The sequence below is a fragment of the Oncorhynchus keta genome, unplaced genomic scaffold (assembly GCF_023373465.1).
Source record: "Oncorhynchus keta strain PuntledgeMale-10-30-2019 unplaced genomic scaffold, Oket_V2 Un_contig_3157_pilon_pilon, whole genome shotgun sequence".
Classification (NCBI taxonomy): Eukaryota; Metazoa; Chordata; class Actinopteri; order Salmoniformes; family Salmonidae; genus Oncorhynchus; species Oncorhynchus keta.
The window spans coordinates 267,501-285,036 of NW_026287106.1; the positions used below are offsets into that span (position 1 = coordinate 267,501).

At 47.0% G+C, this 17,536-nt stretch overlaps 1 protein-coding gene across 1 annotated transcript in view; it reads right to left on the bottom strand.

The window, feature by feature from the left end:
• adamtsl3 (ADAMTS-like 3) overlaps positions 1 to 17,536 on the bottom strand; it is a 156,895-nt gene that overhangs the window by 51,246 nt on the left and 88,113 nt on the right. Inside the window, exons 13-14 of the mRNA XM_052507791.1 lie at positions 12,632 to 12,927; positions 9,127 to 9,259 (exon numbers count right to left, since the gene is read on the bottom strand). Of these exons, the coding sequence (XP_052363751.1) occupies positions 9,127 to 9,259; positions 12,632 to 12,927 (429 nt within the window). The remainder of the gene's footprint in view (positions 1 to 9,126; positions 9,260 to 12,631; positions 12,928 to 17,536) is intronic.

Consider the following 17,536-nt stretch of genomic DNA (forward strand, 5'->3'; position numbering starts at 1 on the left):
CATCCACCCATCTGTCCATCCGTCCATCCACCCATCAGTCCATCAGTCCATCAGTCCATCCGTCCATCAGTCCATCCGTCCATTCACCCATCTGTCCATCCGTCCATCCACCCATCAGTCCATCTGTCCATCCATGTGATCCACAATGAGTAAGGATCACATGGCTATATGCACGGGGCACCAGTACAGAGTCCATGTGCAGGGTACGAGGTAACTGCAGTAGATATGTACATGTAGGTAGGGATAAAGTGACTAGTCAACAGGATAGATAATGAACAGTAGCAGCAGCAGCAGCGCCCTCCTGTCTATGACTGCGGGGCCAAGTTTGCAGACGACACAACAGTAGTAGGCCTGATTACCAACAATGAGGAGAGCCAACAGGGAGGAGGTGAGAGACCTGGTGGAGTGGTGCCAGGAAAACAACCTCTCCCTCAACGTCAACAAAATGAAGGAGCTGATCGTAGACTACAGGAGACAGCAGAGAACACACCCCCATCCACATCGACGGGACCACAGTGGAGAGGGTGAAAAAGCTGCAGATAAGTGACCATCTGAAATGGTCCACCCACACAGACAGTGTGGTGAAGAAGGAGCAGCAGTACTCTTGAACTTTTAGATCAGTGTGTATAGTTGTGTATTGTTAGATATTACTACACTGTTGGAACTAGGAACACAAGCATTTCGTTACACCGGGAATAACATATGTGACTAATACAATTTGATTGGATATGTGATGAGTCAAAAGGGTCAATGCAGATAGTTAAATAGTTAACCAAATAGCTACCTGGACTAACTATTTATCAGTCTTCTGGCTGACGCCTCGATCACACCGACAGCGTTATTGGTATGGTACGCATTATCACCTCCATATGTGAGCAACAATAGTTCAACATTCACCTTCTGCTACCATTTCTGTCAAGCCTTCTACACATACAGTTTGATGAAATACGTTTGATAAATCCAAGGTATGCAGCACGCAGAACGCACTGCAACTGCCTCTGCAACACAATGCTGCAAGGCAAGCGCAGCGTTCCATTGGAAATGAATGTACTTCTGGGGAACCAAAACGCTGTAGGAGAGAGATGGTGGCTGCGTCCCCAATGGCACCTATTCCTTATGTAGTGCACTACTCCTGACCAGGGCCCATAGGGTGTCATTTGGAACACAATCATGGTGCCTTCATCCACCGTCTTATGTAAGCCTGAGAAAGCAAAAGAGGAAACACTGTTTATCTAAGAGGTCTATTTTAAGAGCTCCAGGATAACTGATGAGAATACCGTACCATCTTAGTACCTCAGAGACAACACTCCCAGGGCTTTGTTCTGACTGGGATCACAAGTATTTTGTGCATCGCAAATGGCACCCTATTCCCTGTATAGTGCACTACGTTTAACTAGGGCCCATAGGGCTCTGGTCAAGAGTTGTGCACTATGTAGGGAACAGTGTGCCATTTGGGATGCAGTCTTTGAGACGTCTGTATTTATAAGATCATAAAAAGCACAGCAGTCTTCTACTCTGCAATAACCATCATCTTCATGAAACAGAAACCTGGATACAGCCGACCACAAGAGAAGATCTACTGCTCGACAAAACCTGCCATGAAAGTAGTTATTCTACTCTAAATGGTACGTTTATTTCTGCTTTAGTTCTGTTTTTATGCATTATGATAAAACACTGCTCTTATTAGTGTCAATAAAACGATTTGATCTTAATCAAGATCAGCCTTTTCCTGAACGCAGCGAACACTAGTCCTCTGAGCCAGGTATCCTGCTGCCTTTGGGTTAGTGATTGGAAAAACAATCTGTGATGTGTGTGTGTGTGTGTGTGTGTGCTTGACTCCCATCAAATTCTCTCTTAATGAGAGCACAGTCTGACTAGCCATTTAGAATCAATCAGAGACTTTTCCTTGAACAATAACCAGGTTCCTGCCTCTTTTGCTCAAACACACACACACACACACACACACACACACACACACACACACACACACACACACACACACACACACACACACACACACACACACACACACACACACACACACACACACACACACACACACGCGCTCTCTCTCTCTCAGTTTCTCTCTCTCTCTCTTGTTACGACCATTCAATGTTCGCCACAGATATAACCATACACTACCCTGCAGACCATATTTTACAGGTTAGCTAGACTCATATCCTTGAGCATGTGTCCCAAGAGAAACAGACCAAGAGAAATACATGTACCCGTTATAGCGCCATTGTGTGGTCGATATCAATTTTCCTGCATATTTCCAGTCCTCACAGTGTTCGGAACATGTGTCCCAAGTTCCGTTACAATACCAATATCCGTGACTGATTTATAAGCATTTATGTGACAGACCACTCCCACGTGAATGTTTATTTGTCAGTTGCGGCAATGTTGTTTGACGTACTAACATGGATTATAATGTGTTTACAGACTTTGGTCCATAGATTTCAGACATGACGTTTGGTGAAGATCGAGTCATTCAGTGCCAGAGGAGGAGTGTTTTAAGTGTTTTTCACTAAATTAAAAATGGTGGAAAATCCATCGTAATGAATTTTATAGGTTCTTGAGGCAAGTTTGTTCTGTGTGATGAGAGGGAAATATGTATAACATTTCATGACTCTAGGTCACACAGGATGCGGGGGCTGACCATTCAAAGTTTGCATTTCCAATCGCTTGTTATAGAGCCACTATGTGGCCAATCCGCATGGATTTGCATGAGAGGGTGTGGCTCTTGGGCCTTTACCATGTTGCTAAGTTACACAATCCTGGGCCTTTTCATCTCACAGGAATTAGAATGTTTTCACCAAAATAGCAGAAAAAGGAACATAATAATAATAATAAGGAAGTGGAACAAATACAAGAGAGTTTCACCAGCTTCACAGCTTGAACCCCAAATAATTAAAGATAAGAATACTAACAAAGTAAACAGCTCAGTAGAACAGAATAAACATGTTAACATCAGTATAATTCAGGAAGGGATCATTTATAGTCCAATATTGTCCACACACTCTTACCAACCTCTCCATGCCCACTGTCCTAGTGCCACAGACTTGGGGTGTATCTCAATAGTGGGATTGAAGGGAAGGAGATGAAGGAAGGGGAGCCGCTTTAGACTATTGAGATACAAATGCTACTCCTGGCTGGTATGGGCTGTCACCCAAATCCCTGCCCACCTCCATGCCCACTGTCTGTGTGGTATCATAGGGCTATCTGTGTGGGATCTTAGGGCTGTCTGTGTGGGATCATAGGGCTGTCTATGTGGGATCATAGGGCTGTCTGTGTGGCATCATAGCGCTGTCTGTGTGGCATATTGGGCTGTCTGGGTGGCATCATAGGGCTGTCTGGGTGGCATAATGGGGCTGTCTGTGTGGCATCATAGGGCTGTCTGGGTGGCATCATAGGGCTGTCTGTGTGGCATCATAGGGCTGTCTGGGTGGCATCATAGGGTTGTCTGTGTGGCATCATAGGGCTGTCTGTGTGGCATCATAGGGCTGTCTGGGTGGCATCATAGGGCTGTCTGTGTGGCATCATAGGGTTGTCTGTGTGGGATCATAGGGCTGTCTGTGTGGCATCATAGGGCTGTCTATGTGGCATCATAGGGCTGTCTGTGTGGCATCATAGGGCTGTCTGTGTGGCATCATAGGGTTGTCTGTGTGGCATCATAGGGTTGTCTGTGTGGCATCATAGGGTTGTCTATGTGGCATCATAGGGCTGTCTGTGTGGCATCATAGGGCATAGGGTTGTCTGTGTGGCATCATAGGGTTGTCTGTGTGGGATCATAGGGCTGTCTGTGTGGGATCTAGGGCTGTCTGTGTGGCATCATAGGGCTGTCTGTGTGGCATCATAGGGCTGTCTGTGTGGCATCATAGGGCTGTCTGTGTGGGATCATAGGGTTGTCTGTGTGGGATCATAGGGCTGTCTGTGTGGGATCATAGGGCTGTCTGTGTGGCATCATAGGGCTGTCCGTGTGGCATCATAGGGCTGTCTGAATGAACATGTCTTGCATGAGCTCAACTCGGGGGCCAGAGAGTCTACTGTGTTTCTGCAGTTGGAGAAACAACTTTACTCAGGTTACTGCTGAAGCCATTAGTAGTTGTTATGTCAGACCACAAACTCCAATTGTATTATTATTCAAGCCTCTCCACGATGCAGTAATCATCTAGATGTTTATTCTAAGTTTGATTCCACCATAGAAAACAGAAATGTATTTGCAATGTTTATCCTAACTTTAATTACAAAGATGAACCTCATTTCCAAGTTATTCTAATGTTGAATGAATTTGTTTTTGTTTTTAGAAGCTGTGCTTCGCTCAAAAGGTATGTTTTCGTCCCAAATGGCTCTCTAATCTCTATTTAGTGCATTTTGGGCCCTGGTCAAAAGTAGTGCACTATATAGGGAATAGGGTACAATTTGGGACTAAACCTATGTCTCTGAAGGAATGCATGGCTGACACTTAAATGATTTCATAACAAGTTTTAAAAAACACTAGCTGAGACCTTGCCAGTGATATTGGAACCACCTGCGTTCTGTGTATGTTAAAAACTACACAGTTCCATGGATTGTGACGGCAATTTGGGGCTTGGTTGGCTGATCCTTATCTTTAGGTCTGGCTCTGGGTACTGTGTGTGTCGGCCTGTCTGGGTACTGTGTGTGTCGGCCTGTCTTTCTCTGGGTACTGTGTGTGTCGGCCTGTCTGGGTCTGGGTACTGTGTGTGTCGGCCTGTCTTTCTCTGGGTACTGTGTGTGTCGGCCTGTCTTTCTCTGGGTACTGTGTGTGTCGGCCTGTCTTTCTCTGGGTACTGTGTGTGTCGGCCTGTCTTTCTCTGGGTACTGTGTGTGTCGGCCTGTCTTTCTCTGGGTACTGTGTGTGTCGGCCTGTCTTTCTCTGGGTACTGTGTGTGTCGGCCTGTCTTTCTCTGGGTACTGTGTGTGTCGGCCTGTCTTTCTCTGGGTACTGTGTGTGTCGGCCTGTCTTTCTCTGGGTACTGTGTGTGTCGGCCTGTCTGGGAACTGTGTGTGTCGGCCTGTATGGCTCTGGGTACTGCGTGTGTTGGCCTGTCTGTCTCTGGGTACTGCGTGTGTCGGCCTGTCTGGGTCTGGGTACTGTGTGTGTCGGCCTGTTTGTCTCTGAGTACTGCGTGTGTTGGCCTGTCTGTCTCTGGGTACTGCGTGTGTCGGTCTGTCTCTGGGTACTGTGTGTCTGCCTGTATCTGTCTCTGGGTACTGTGTGTCTGCCTGTATCTGTCTCTGGGTACTGTGTGTGTCTGCCTGTATCTGTCTCTGGGTACTGTGTGTGTCTGCCTGTATCTGTCTCTGGGTACTGTGTGTGTCTGCCTGTATCTGTCTCTGGGTACTGTGTGTGTCTGCCTGTATCTGTCTCTGGGTACTGTGTGTCTGCCTGAATCTGTCTCTGGTACTGTGTGTGTCAGCCTGTCTGGGTCTGGGTACTGTGTGTGTCTGCCTGTATCTGTCTCTGGGTACTGTGTGTGTCTGCCTGCATCTATCTCTGGGTACTGTGTGTGTCTGCCTGTATCTGTCTCTGGGTACTGTGTGTCTGCCTGTCTCTATCTCTGGGTACTGTGTGTGTCTGCCTGTATCTGTCTCTGGGTACTGTGTGTGTCTGCCTGTATCTGTCTCTGGGTACTGTACTGTGTGTCTGCCTGTATCTGTCTCTGGGTACTGTGTGTGTCTGCCTGTATCTGTCTCTGGGTACTGTGTGTGTCTGCCTGTATCTGTCTCTGGGTACTGTGTGTGTCTGCCTGTATCTGTCTCTGGGTACTGTGTGTGTCTGCCTGTATCTGTCTCTGGGTACTGTGTGTGTCTGCCTGTATCTGTCTCTGGGTCTGTCTGCCTCTGGGTACTGTCTGTACTGTGTGTCTGCCTGTGTCTGCCTGTATCTGTCTCTGGGTACTGTGTGTGTCTGCCTGTATCTGTCTCTGGGTACTGTGTGTGTCTGCCTGTATCTGTCTCTGGGTACTGTGTGTGTCTGCCTGTATCTGTCTCTGGGTACTGTGTGTCTGCCTGTATCTGTCTCTGGGTACTGTGTGTGTCTGCCTGTATCTGTCTCTGGGTACTGTGTGTGTCTGCCTGTATCTGTCTCTGGGTACTGTGTGTGTCTGCCTGTATCTGTCTCTGGGTACTGTGTGTGTCTGCTGGGTACTGTGTGTGTCTGCCTGTATCTGTCTCTGGGTACTGTGTGTGTCTGCCTGTATCTGTCTCTGGGTACTGCCTGTCTGTGTCTGCCTGTATCTGTCTCTGGGTACTGTGTGTCTGCCTGTATCTGCCTGGGTACTGTGTGTGTCAGCCTGTCTGGGTCTGGGTACTGTGTGTGTCTGCCTGTATCTGTCTCTGGGTACTGTGTGTGTCTGCCTGTATCTGTCTCTGGGTACTGTGTGTGTCTGCCTGTATCTGTCTCTGGGTACTGTGTGTGTCTGCCTGTATCTGTCTCTGGGTACTGTGTGTGTCTGCCTGTATCTGTCTCTGGGTACTGTGTGTGTCTGCCTGTATCTGTCTCTGGGTACTGTGTGTGTCTGCCTGTATCTGTCTCTGGGTACTGTGTGTGTCTGCCTGTATCTGTCTCTGGGTACTGTGTGTGTCTGCCTGTATCTGTCTCTGGGTACTGTGTGTGTCTGCCTGTATCTGTCTCTGGGTACTGTGTGTGTCTGCCTGTATCTGTCTCTGGGTACTGTCTGCCTGTATCTGTCTCTGGGTACTGTGTGTCTGCCTGTATCTGTCTCTGGGTACTGTGTGTGTCTGCCTGTATCTGTCTGTCTGGGTACTGTGTGTGTATCTGCCTGTATCTGTCTCTGGGTACTGTGTGTGTCTGCCTGTATCTGTCTCTGGGTACTGTGTGTGTCTGCCTGTATCTGTCTCTGGGTACTGTGTGTGTCTGCCTGTATCTGTCTCTGGGTACTGTGTGTGTCTGCCTGTATCTGTCTCTGGGTACTGTGTGTGTCTGCCTGTATCTGTCTCTGGGTACTGTGTGTGTCTGCCTGTATCTGTCTCTGGGTACTGTGTGTGTCTGCCTGTATCTGTCTCTGGGTACTGGGTACTGTGTGTGTCTGCCTGTATCTGTCTCTGGGTACTGTGTGTGTCTGCCTGTATCTGTCTCTGGGTACTGTGTGTGTCTGCCTGTATCTGTCTCTGGGTACTGTGTGTGTCTGCCTGTATCTGTCTCTGGGTACTGTGTGTGTCTGCCTGTATCTGTCTCTGGGTACTGTGTGTGTCTGCCTGTATCTGTCTCTGGGTACTGTGTGTGTCTGCCTGTCTCTGTCTTTGTCTGATGCTCTGAGAACCTGTCCTCTCTCAAATGACATTCACCTCTGCCAGAACACCTACATTCCCTCTCCAATTCCCTATAGAGTGCACTTATTTTGTTCCCTATAGAGTGCACTTATTTTGACCAGCAAGTAGTGCACTACATAGGGAATAGGGTGCCATTTCCGACACATATTGTACTAGAATATGTGCCTTCCTGTATTATATTTATGCTAAAATGCTTATTTCTATTCCACTGAGCCATTTACTTTATGTTTGTAGTCTTATATTTTATTATTGGTTATTGTTGTTGCATTGTCGAGAAGCAACCTGAAAGTTAGCATTTCATTGTGTATCCTGTTCATACAACTAATAAAACTTAAAACTTGAAAAACACACACGCACACAAACAGGGATATGCTAATGAGCGTGTATCTTTGCATGACAACAGAAGATGGTTCCTGGCAGTATCGATAATTAGTCAAACATAGAATGTAAATGAGTTGTTGTGATTAGAGGTCGACCGATTAATCAGACTGGCCGATTAATTAGGGCCGATTAATCAAACTGGCCGATTACTCAGAATGGCTGATTAATTGGGGCCGATTAATCAGCGTGGCCGATTATTTAGGGTCGATTACTCAGAATGGCCGATTATTTAGGGCCGATTTCAAATTTTCATAACAATCGGAAATCGTTATTTTTGGATGCCGATTTTGCCATTTTTTTATTTTTATACACCTTTATTTAACTAGACAAGTCAGTTAAGAACACAGTGTTATTTTCAATGACGGTCTAGGAACAGTGGGTTAACTGCCTTGTTCAGGGGCAGAACGACAGATTTGTACCTTGTCAGCTCAGGGATTCAATCTTGCAAACCTACAGTTAACTAGTCCAACGCTCTAACCACCTGCCTCTCATTGCACTCCACGAGGAGCCTGCCTGTTTCGCGAATGCAGTAGAAGCCAAGGTAAGTTGCTAGCTAGCATTAAACTTATCTTATAAAAAACAATCAATCAATCAATCATAATGACTAGTTATAACTACACATGGTTGATGATATTACTAGTTTATCTAGCGTGTCCTGTGTTGCATATAATCGATGCAACACTGGGGGATGATTTAACAAAAGCACATTTGCGAAAAAAGCACAATCGTTGCACGACTGAACCGAACCATAAACACCAATGCCTTTCTTAAAATCAATACACAGAAGTATATATTTTTAAACCTGCATATTTAGCTAAAAGAAATCCAGGTTAGCAGGCAATATTAACCAGGTGAAATTGTGTCACTTCTCTTGCATTCATTACACGCAGAGTCAGGGTATATGCAACATTTTGGGCAGCCTGGATCATTGCGAACTTAATTTGCCAGAATTTTTCGTAATTATGACATTACATAGAAGGTTGTACAATGTAACAAGAATATTTAGACTTAGGGATGCCACCCGTTAGATAAAATACCGAACAGTTCCGTATTTCACTGAAATAATAAACTTTTTGTTTTCTAAATGATAGTTTCCGGATTCGACCATATTAATGACCAAAGGCTCGTATTTCTGTCTGTTATTATGTTATAATAAAGCCTATGATTTGATATTTGATAGAGGAGGCTCGTAAGCATTCATTCAAACAGCACTTTCTTGTGTTTTGCCAGCAGCTCTTCGCAAGCACAGCGCTGTTTATGACTTCAAGCCTATCAGCCAATTAATAGGTATCTGCTTTTTTTGGCCCTCCAATAATCGCTATCGGCGTTGAAAAATCATAATCGGTCGACCTCTAGTTGTGATTGGCCTGAACTTCAACCAAGCCAGCCAGTCAGCAGAGGATTTCCTAATGTGTGTTAGATTCTCACCTTGGGGGACACGGCTCGGGGTTGCAGATGCGGCCCATGACTGGAGGGCGGCTAGAGGGGTCACAGAGAGAATCGTCAACCTCCTCTCCTCCTCTCTCCCGGCTCACACACCTGACCACTGCTGTCTGTCTCCCTGGGGGAGAGGGGGAACAGAGTTAGAGAGAGAGAGAGGAGGAGGGGGGCAGGCTGAGAGAGAGAGAGGGTGGGTGGTTTAGGTGGAGAATGACAAGGTGGAGAGCAAGGAGACCAAAAACAGAGAACAACAGAGAGGGGAGCTGAGAGGGAGAGCTGAGAGAGGGAGAGCTGAGAGAGGGAGCTGAGAGGGAGAGCTGAGAGAGGGAGAGCTGATTTTGAGAGAGGGAGAGCTGAGAGAGAGGGAGAGCTGAGAGAGGGCGAGCTGAGAGAGGGCGAGCTGAGAGAGGGAGAGCTGAGAGAGGGAGAGCTGAGAGAGGGAGAGCTGAAAGAGGGAGAGCTGAGATAGGGAGAGTTGAGAGAGGGAGAGCTGAGAGAGGGAGAGCTGAGAGAGGGAGAGCTGAGAGAGGGTTGAGAGAGGGAGAGCTGAGAGAGGGAGAGCTGAGAGAGGGAGAGCTGAGAGAGGGAGAGCTGAGAGAGGGCGAGCTGAGAGAGGGAGAGTTGAGAGAGGGAGAGCTGAGAGAGGGCGAGCTGAGAGAGGAGAGAGCTGAGAGAGGGAGAGCTGAGAGAGGGAGAGCTGAGAGAGGGAGAGCTGAGAGAGGGAGAGTTGAGTGAGGGAGAGCTGAGAGAGGGAGAGCTGAGAGAGGGAGAGCTGAGAGAGGGCGAGCTGAGAGAGGGAGAGTTGAGAGAGGGAGAGCTGAGAGAGGGAGAGCTGAGAGAGGGCGAGCTGAGAGAGGGGAGCTGAGAGAGGGAGAGCTGAGAGAGAACTGAGAGAGAGGCGAACTGAGATAGGGAGAGTTGAGAGAGGGAGAGCTGAGAGAGGGAGAGCTGAGAGAGGGAGAGCTGAGAGAGGGCGAGCTGAGAGAGGAGGAGAGGAGAGCTGAGAGGGAGAGCTGAGAGAGGGAGAGCTGAGAGTGGGAGAGCTGAGAGAGGGAGAGCTGAGATAGGGCGAGCTGAGATAGGGAGAGTTGAGAGAGGGAGAGCTGAGAGAGGGAGAGCTGAGAGAGGAGGGAGAGCTGAGAGAGGGTGAGCTGAGAGAGGGAGAGTTGAGAGAGGGAGAGCTGAGAGAGGGCGAGCTGAGAGAGGAGAGCTGAGGGAGAGCTGAGAGAGGGTGAGCTGAGAGAGGGAGAGCTGAGAGCTGAGGGAGAGCTGAGAGAGGGCGAGCTGAGAGAGGGAGAGCTGAGAGAGGGAGAGCTGAGAGAGGGAGAGCTGAGAGAGGGCGAGCTGAGAGAGGGAGAGCTGAGAGAGGGAGAGCTGAGAGAGGGAGAGCTGAGAGAGGGAGAGCTGAGAGAGGGAGAGCTGAGAGAGGGAGAGTTGAGAGAGGGAGAGCTGAGAGAGGGAGAGCTGAGAGAGGGCGAGCTGAGAGAGGGAGAGCTGAGAGAGGGAGAGCTGAGAGAGGGAGAGCTGAGAGAGGGAGAGCTGAGAGAGGGAGAGCTGAGAGAGGGAGAGCTGAGAGAGGGCGAGCTGAGAGAGGGAGAGCTGAGAGAGGGAGAGCTGAGAGAGGGAGAGCTGAGAGAGGGAGAGCTGAGAGAGGGCGAGCTGAGAGAGGGAGAGCTGAGAGAGGGAGAGCTGAGAGAGGGAGAGCTGAGAGAGGGAGAGCTGAGATAGGGCGAGCTGAGAAGAGGGCGAGCTGAGATAGGGAGAGCTGAGAGAGGAGAGCTGAGAGAGGGAGAGCTGAGAGAGGGCGAGCTGAGAGAGGGAGAGCTGAGAGAGGGAGAGCTGAGAGAGGGCGAGCTGAGAGAAGAGAGCTGAGAGAGGGAGAGCTGAGAGAGGGAGAGCTGAGAGAGGGAGAGTTGAGAGAGGGAGAGCTGAGAGAGGGAGAGCTGAGAGAGGGCGAGCTGAGAGAGGGCGAGCTGAGAGAGGGAGAGCTGAGAGAGGGAGAGCTGAGAGAGGGAGAGCTGAGATAGGGCGAGCTGAGATGGGGAGAGTTGAGAGAGGGAGAGCTGAGAGAGGGAGAGCTGAGAGAGGGTGAGCTGAGAGAGGGAGAGCTGAGAGAGGGAGAGCTGAGAGAGGGAGAGCTGAGAGAGGGCGAGCTGAGATAGGGAGAGTTGAGAGAGGGAGAGCTGAGAGAGGGGAGAGCTGAGAGAGGGCGAGCTGAGAGGGAGAGTTGAGAGCTGAGGGAGAGCTGAGAGAGGGAGAGCTGATTTGATGAGGGAGCTGAGAGGAGAGTTGAGAGAGGGAGAGCTGAGAGAGGGAGAGCTGAGAGAGGGAGAGCTGAGAGAGGGAGAGCTGAGAGAGGGAGAGCTGAGAGAGGGAGAGCTGAGAGAGGGAGAGCTGAGAGAGGGAGAGCTGAGAGAGGGAGAGCTGAGAGAGGGAGAGCTGAGAGAGGGAGAGCTGAGAGAGGGCGAGCTGAGAGAGGGAGAGTTGAGAGAGGGAGAGCTGAGAGAGGGAGAGCTGAGAGAGGGAGAGCTGAGAGAGGGAGAGCTGAGAGAGGGAGAGCTGAGAGAGGGAGAGCTGAGAGAGGGAGAGCTGAGAGAGGGAGAGCTGAGAGAGGGAGAGCTGAGAGAGGGAGAGCTGAGAGAGGGAGAGCTGAGAGAGGGAGAGCTGAGAGAGGGAGAGCTGAGAGAGGGAGAGCTGAGAGAGGGAGAGCTGAGAGTGAGATAGTGGGGTTAGAGAAACAAAGAGGTCACACATGGACAGTGAGATAGAAACAAAGTATCTACTGCAGGGGATTGACTACTTGTTCTTCTTCTAAATTAATAACATTTTTGTTTTGGGGGAAACTAACTCAATATACTTTCAAATGACTGAAACCAAATCCAAACTGTGTAGAAATGATAATGGACATATATTCATACAGTTTCTTGACTGTTTAGCTCGCTAATAATCACTAGACAGTCAGGCAGCGCTGAAAATTCCCTGATGGATAGAGGACTATGTTTTGCACAATTTTATGGCAAGGAAATATAAGCAATTTTCACTGTGGCCTTCCGAACTCCATTAAAGAACAAATGTGGCCCCGGGGGAAATGAGTTCGACACCCTGACCTCCTGTATACGACTATGAGAATCCCATCCTGTATAAAATAAATATGAAACTTTAATAAGAAAGCCATCTCACAGGGTAATAGTGAAGGAGTTATTTGAGTAATTACCAGATGTATCATGTAGACAAGGACGTTGCATGTTTGGGATAATGCTAGAGTACAACCCTTTTTAGTAGTGTTTGTAATTTAGGATTATACCTAGGGCAATGTTTAGGATAATGTTTGTTTAAATGTTTGGGAATATGTTTTGTATGACCTTTTGGGATAATGTGGCAGTATTATTTCGGATAATGTTTCAGAAAAAATGTTTGGTATGATGGTTGGGATAACAATGTTACAATGTTAGGGACAACGTTTAGGTTTCGTTGAAGCACCGGTGCAGCTCACCTGTAGCACAGGAGGCCGAGCAGCCACTAAAGCCCCTGTAGTCCCAGTGGTGGGGCTCCTCACCCTGGGTGTGAGGGCCTTGAGGATCCTGGAGGTCAGGAGAAAAGCCTGGGCCTAGAGTACAGGCTCCCCCATCGCAGGGCCTCTCCAGCTGGGGCCGCTCTTCACCGCACTCCTCCTCGGGCAGGTCTACCTCCGTCTGGGTGAAGGAAAGGAGGACACGACACTTCAGCTCCCGTGTCTGTTTGCCGAGCCCACAGGTGACGCTGCAGGGAGACCACGACCCTGGGATTAACCTGGAGAGTACACACAGAGAGGAAGACTTAGTGAATGGAGTTAGGTAACACTGAGATGAACACAGTTTTTGACCGTCAAAAGTAAAATGCATCTCTACTTTTTTCATAAGAATTAAGTGGTTTCATACAACAATTTAAAAAAACTGACATTTGTATGTTTTTTTTTTCAAAAGAACCTTCAAAGAACCTCCTGTATACAGTGCCTTTGGAAAGTATTCAGACCCCTTGACTTATTCAACATTTTGTTAGGTTACAGATATATTCTAAAATGTATTAAATCGTTATCTTCCCTCATCAATCTACGCATAATACCCTAATGACCATGCAAAAACAAAACAAATTGTTGCTAATTTATAAAAATAAAAACAGAAATATCACATTTACATAAGTATTCAGACCCTTTACTCAGTACTTTGTTGAAAACCCTTAGACAGCAATTAAAGCCTCACATCTTCTTGGGTAAGGCTACAAGCTTGGCACACCTGTATTTGGGGAGTTTCCCATTCTTCTCTGCAGATCCTCTCAACCTCTGTCAGGCAGGGTGGGTGGCGTTGCTGCACAACTATTTACAGGACTTGTCCCGAAGCAACTCCTGCGTTGTCTTGGCTGTGTGCTGAGGGTCGTTGTCCTGTCGGAAGGCGAACGTTCACCTTATTCTGAGGTCCTGAGCGCTCTGGAGCAGGTGTTCATCAAGGATCCCTCTGTACTTGGCTCTGTTAATCTTTGCCTCAATCCTGACTAGTCTCCCAGTCCCTGCCGCTGAAAAACACCCACACAGCATGATGCTGCCACCACCATGCTTCCTCCATACATGACGCTTGGCATTCAGGCCAAAGAGAATATTGGTTTCATCAGAAACAGAGAATCTTGTTTCTCATGGTCTGAGAGTTTTTAGTTGCCTTTAGGCAAACTCCAAGTGGGTTGTCATGTGCCTTTTACTGAGGAGTGGCTTCCGTCGGGCCACTCTACCATAAAGGCCTGATTGGTGGGGTACTGCAGAGATGTTTGTCCTTCTGGAAGGTTCTCCCATCTCCACAGAGTAACTCTAGAGCTCTGTCAGTGTGACCATCGGGTTCTTGGTCAGCTCCCTGACCAAGGCCCTTCTCCCCGATTGCTCAGTTTGGCCGGGAGGCCAGCTGTAGGAAGAATGATGGAGGTCACTGTGTTCTTGGGGACCTTCAATGCTGTAGAAATGTTTTGTTAACCTTCCCCAGATCTGTGCCTCGACACAATCCTGTCTCAGAGCTCTACGGACAATTCCTTCCACCTCATAGCTTGGTTTTTGCACTGACATGCACTGTCAACTGTGGGACCTTATATAGACAGGTGTGTGCCTTTCCAAATCTTGTCCAATTAATTTAATTTACCACAGGTGGACTCCAATCAAGTTGTAGAAACATGTCAAGGATGATCAATGAAAACAGGATGCACCTGAGCAACATTTTGAGTCTTATAGCAAAGGGTCTGAATACTTATGTAAATAAGGTATTTCTGTTTTGTTTTATTTGTAATACATGTACAAACATTTCTAAATACCTGTTTTCACTTTGTCGTTATGGGGTATTGTGTGTAGATTGCAGAGGATTTTTTTTATGTAATCCATTTTTGAATGAGGCTGTAACGTAACAAAATGCAGAAAAATGAAAGGGGTCTGAATACTTTCCAAAGGCACCGTATGGTTCTAACTAGAACCCTCTATGAAGGGTTCTACCAATAACCATCTTATAATCTAAAGGTTCTTCCTAGAACCGTCTGTGAAGGGTCCTAAATCAAATCAAATCAAATGTATTTATATAGCCCTTCTTACATCAGCTGATATCTATATGCTGTACATGAATGAAGGTGTAGAAGTTCTCTACCGAGAACCTTTTTATCTTTGGGGGTTCTTCCTATAACCCTCCATGAACACTTCCACTAACCTTATTAGACTTTAAAATGTAATTCGTTTTGACAATACATTGCATGTATCATAAGGCCTTTATGTGAGGGCCTAGTTATACCCTAACACAGCGGTGTTAGGAACATCCTGGTTTACAGGCCACATCAGGCCTGCAAGTCACATTAAACTGGCATTATATTAGAATCCAGCCAGAGTTAAAAGATCCTGCAACCTGCATTCAGAATGAATGCCAGGGTTGGGAAGATTGAATACTGAGACTAACTCAATCATCTAAACAGGAACAACCATCTCAGTAACGGGTGCAATAAATCCAATTACTAACATATTGGATTCATTTCGAAAACTGTATGTTATTTATTTTTGTGTAGCATAAAAGGAATCAACCAAGCAATGCGCATGCAAAAACATAGATATTACAGTAAAACAAACAATTCCAAAAATCTCGCTGCAATAGAGCATGCTGGGAAATAGTATATATGGTTCTATGTAGAACACTTCTTGCCTTCCAAAGAATCATCAAAAAACCCGTTGCCTTACAAAGAACCCTTGTCTTCCAAAAAGGGTTATTTTGATCAAACCAGTTCTTGGTAGAACCCTACCCTAAACTTTTGGAACAATTTTTTCTAAGACTAAGAAAATCATGCCATTTGGAATGCAGACTAACACTGAATGACAGACACTTTCTGGCTCAGCCAACCTAACACAGACCGACTGAAGTCCTAAGCTGTACTCTGACATACATTTTGGATACATAGTATATTTCAGTGAAAGAACAATCTTTTACATTTGTAGTGTGTTGTATCTATACTCAGTAGGGAGGGAGGTAGAGAGGTGGGAAAAGAGAAGGAGAGACAAAGAGAAAGAATGAGAGAGAGAATGAAGAATGAAAAAAATAACATTTCTTCATTAACAAAATAAATGTTTGAAGTGACAGAAATCAGATCGTGACAATATTCATGTCTTGTTTTTTTCTGCTGCTTATAAAAGTAATGTCATTCCAGAGGGTTTGTGAAAGTAGTTACATTTGTCCAATCGTCCCCCAAAGCCAGATGAGAAAGTCAACACACACAAACCCTGGTCCCGCTGTCTAAACATTCTTCTAGCGCTTGGGATTCCGTTTTATGGGCCCTGCTATTCCCTCACAGCCGTAGTGTGTCATGTTTGGACCGGTGTGTTGTGTGTGTGTGTGTGTGTGTGTGTGTGTGTGTGTGTGTGTGTGTGTGTGTGTGTGTGTGTGTGTGTGTGTGTGTGTGTGTGTGTGTGTGTGTGTGTGTGTGTGCGTGCGTGCGTGCGTGCGTGCGTGCGTGTGTGCATGTCTGTCATGTTTAGACTGTGTCATTAAGAAAGATCATGATGATGTCAGAATGTAAATGAAAATGGAGATAACAGACTCTTCTATGTACGGGGGTGAAGGACTGATGTAAAGTGCTTTACTTCCAAAGACGTCGGGAACTAATGAGGGTGAATGAGGTGGTAGGGAAGCTGTGTGTGTGTATGTGTATCTGTGTGTGTGTGTGTGTGTGTGTGTGTGTGTGTGTGTGTGTGTGTGTGTGTGTGTGTGTGTGTGTGTGTGTGTGTGTGTGTGTATCTATGTTTGTGTATCTGTGTGTATGTGTGTATATGTGTTATTGTGTATCTCTGCGTGTGTGTGTGTGTGTGCATGTCAAATCAAATTAAATTTTATTTGTCACATACACACGGTTAGCAGATGTTAATGCGAGTGTAGCGAAATGCTTGTGCTTCTAGTTCCGATGATGCAGTAATTACCAACGGGTAACAATTGCACCACTATTACCTTATACACACAAGTGTAAAGGGATAAAGAATATGTACATAAAGATATATGAATGAGTGATGGTACAGAACGGCATAGGCAAGATGCAGTAGATGGTATCGAGTACAGTATATACATATGAGATGAGTAATGTAGGGTATGTAAACATTATGTTAAGTGGCATTGTTTAAAGTGGCTAGTGATACATTTTTTACATCAATTCCGTTATTAAAGTGGCTGGAGTTGAGTCAGTATGTTGGCAGCAGTTACTTTGCTAGTGATGGCTGTTAAACAGTCTGATGGCCTTGAGATAGAAGCTGTTTTTTAGTCTCTCAGTCCCTGCTTTGATACACCTAGTTTGCCCCCGGTGATGCGTTTTGCAGACCTCACCACCCTCTGGAGAGCCTTACGGTTGTGGGCGGAGCAGTTGCCGTACCAGGCGGTGATACAGCCCGACAGGATGCTCTCAATTGTGCATCTGTAAAAGTTTGTGAGTGCTTTTGGTGACAAGCCGAATTTCTTCAGCCTCCTGAGGTTAAAGAGGCGCTGCTGCGCCTTCTTCACAACGCTGTCTGTGTGGGTGGACCAATTCGGTTTGTCCGTGATGTGTACGCAGAGGAACTTAAAACTTACTACCCTCTCCACTACTGTTCCATCGATGTGGATAGGGGGGTGCTCCCTCTGCTGTTTCCTGAAGTCCACAATCATCTCCTTTGTTTTGTTGACGTTGGGTGTGAGGTTATTTTCCTGACACCACACTCCGAGGGCCCTCAACTCCTCCCTGTAGGCCGTCTCCTCGTTGTTGGTAATCAAGCCTACCACTGTAGTGTCGTCCGCAAACTTGATGATTGAGTTGGAGGCGTGCGTGGCCGCGCAGTCGTGGGTTAACAGGGAGTACAGGAGAGGGCTCAGAACGCACCCTTGTGGGGCCCCAG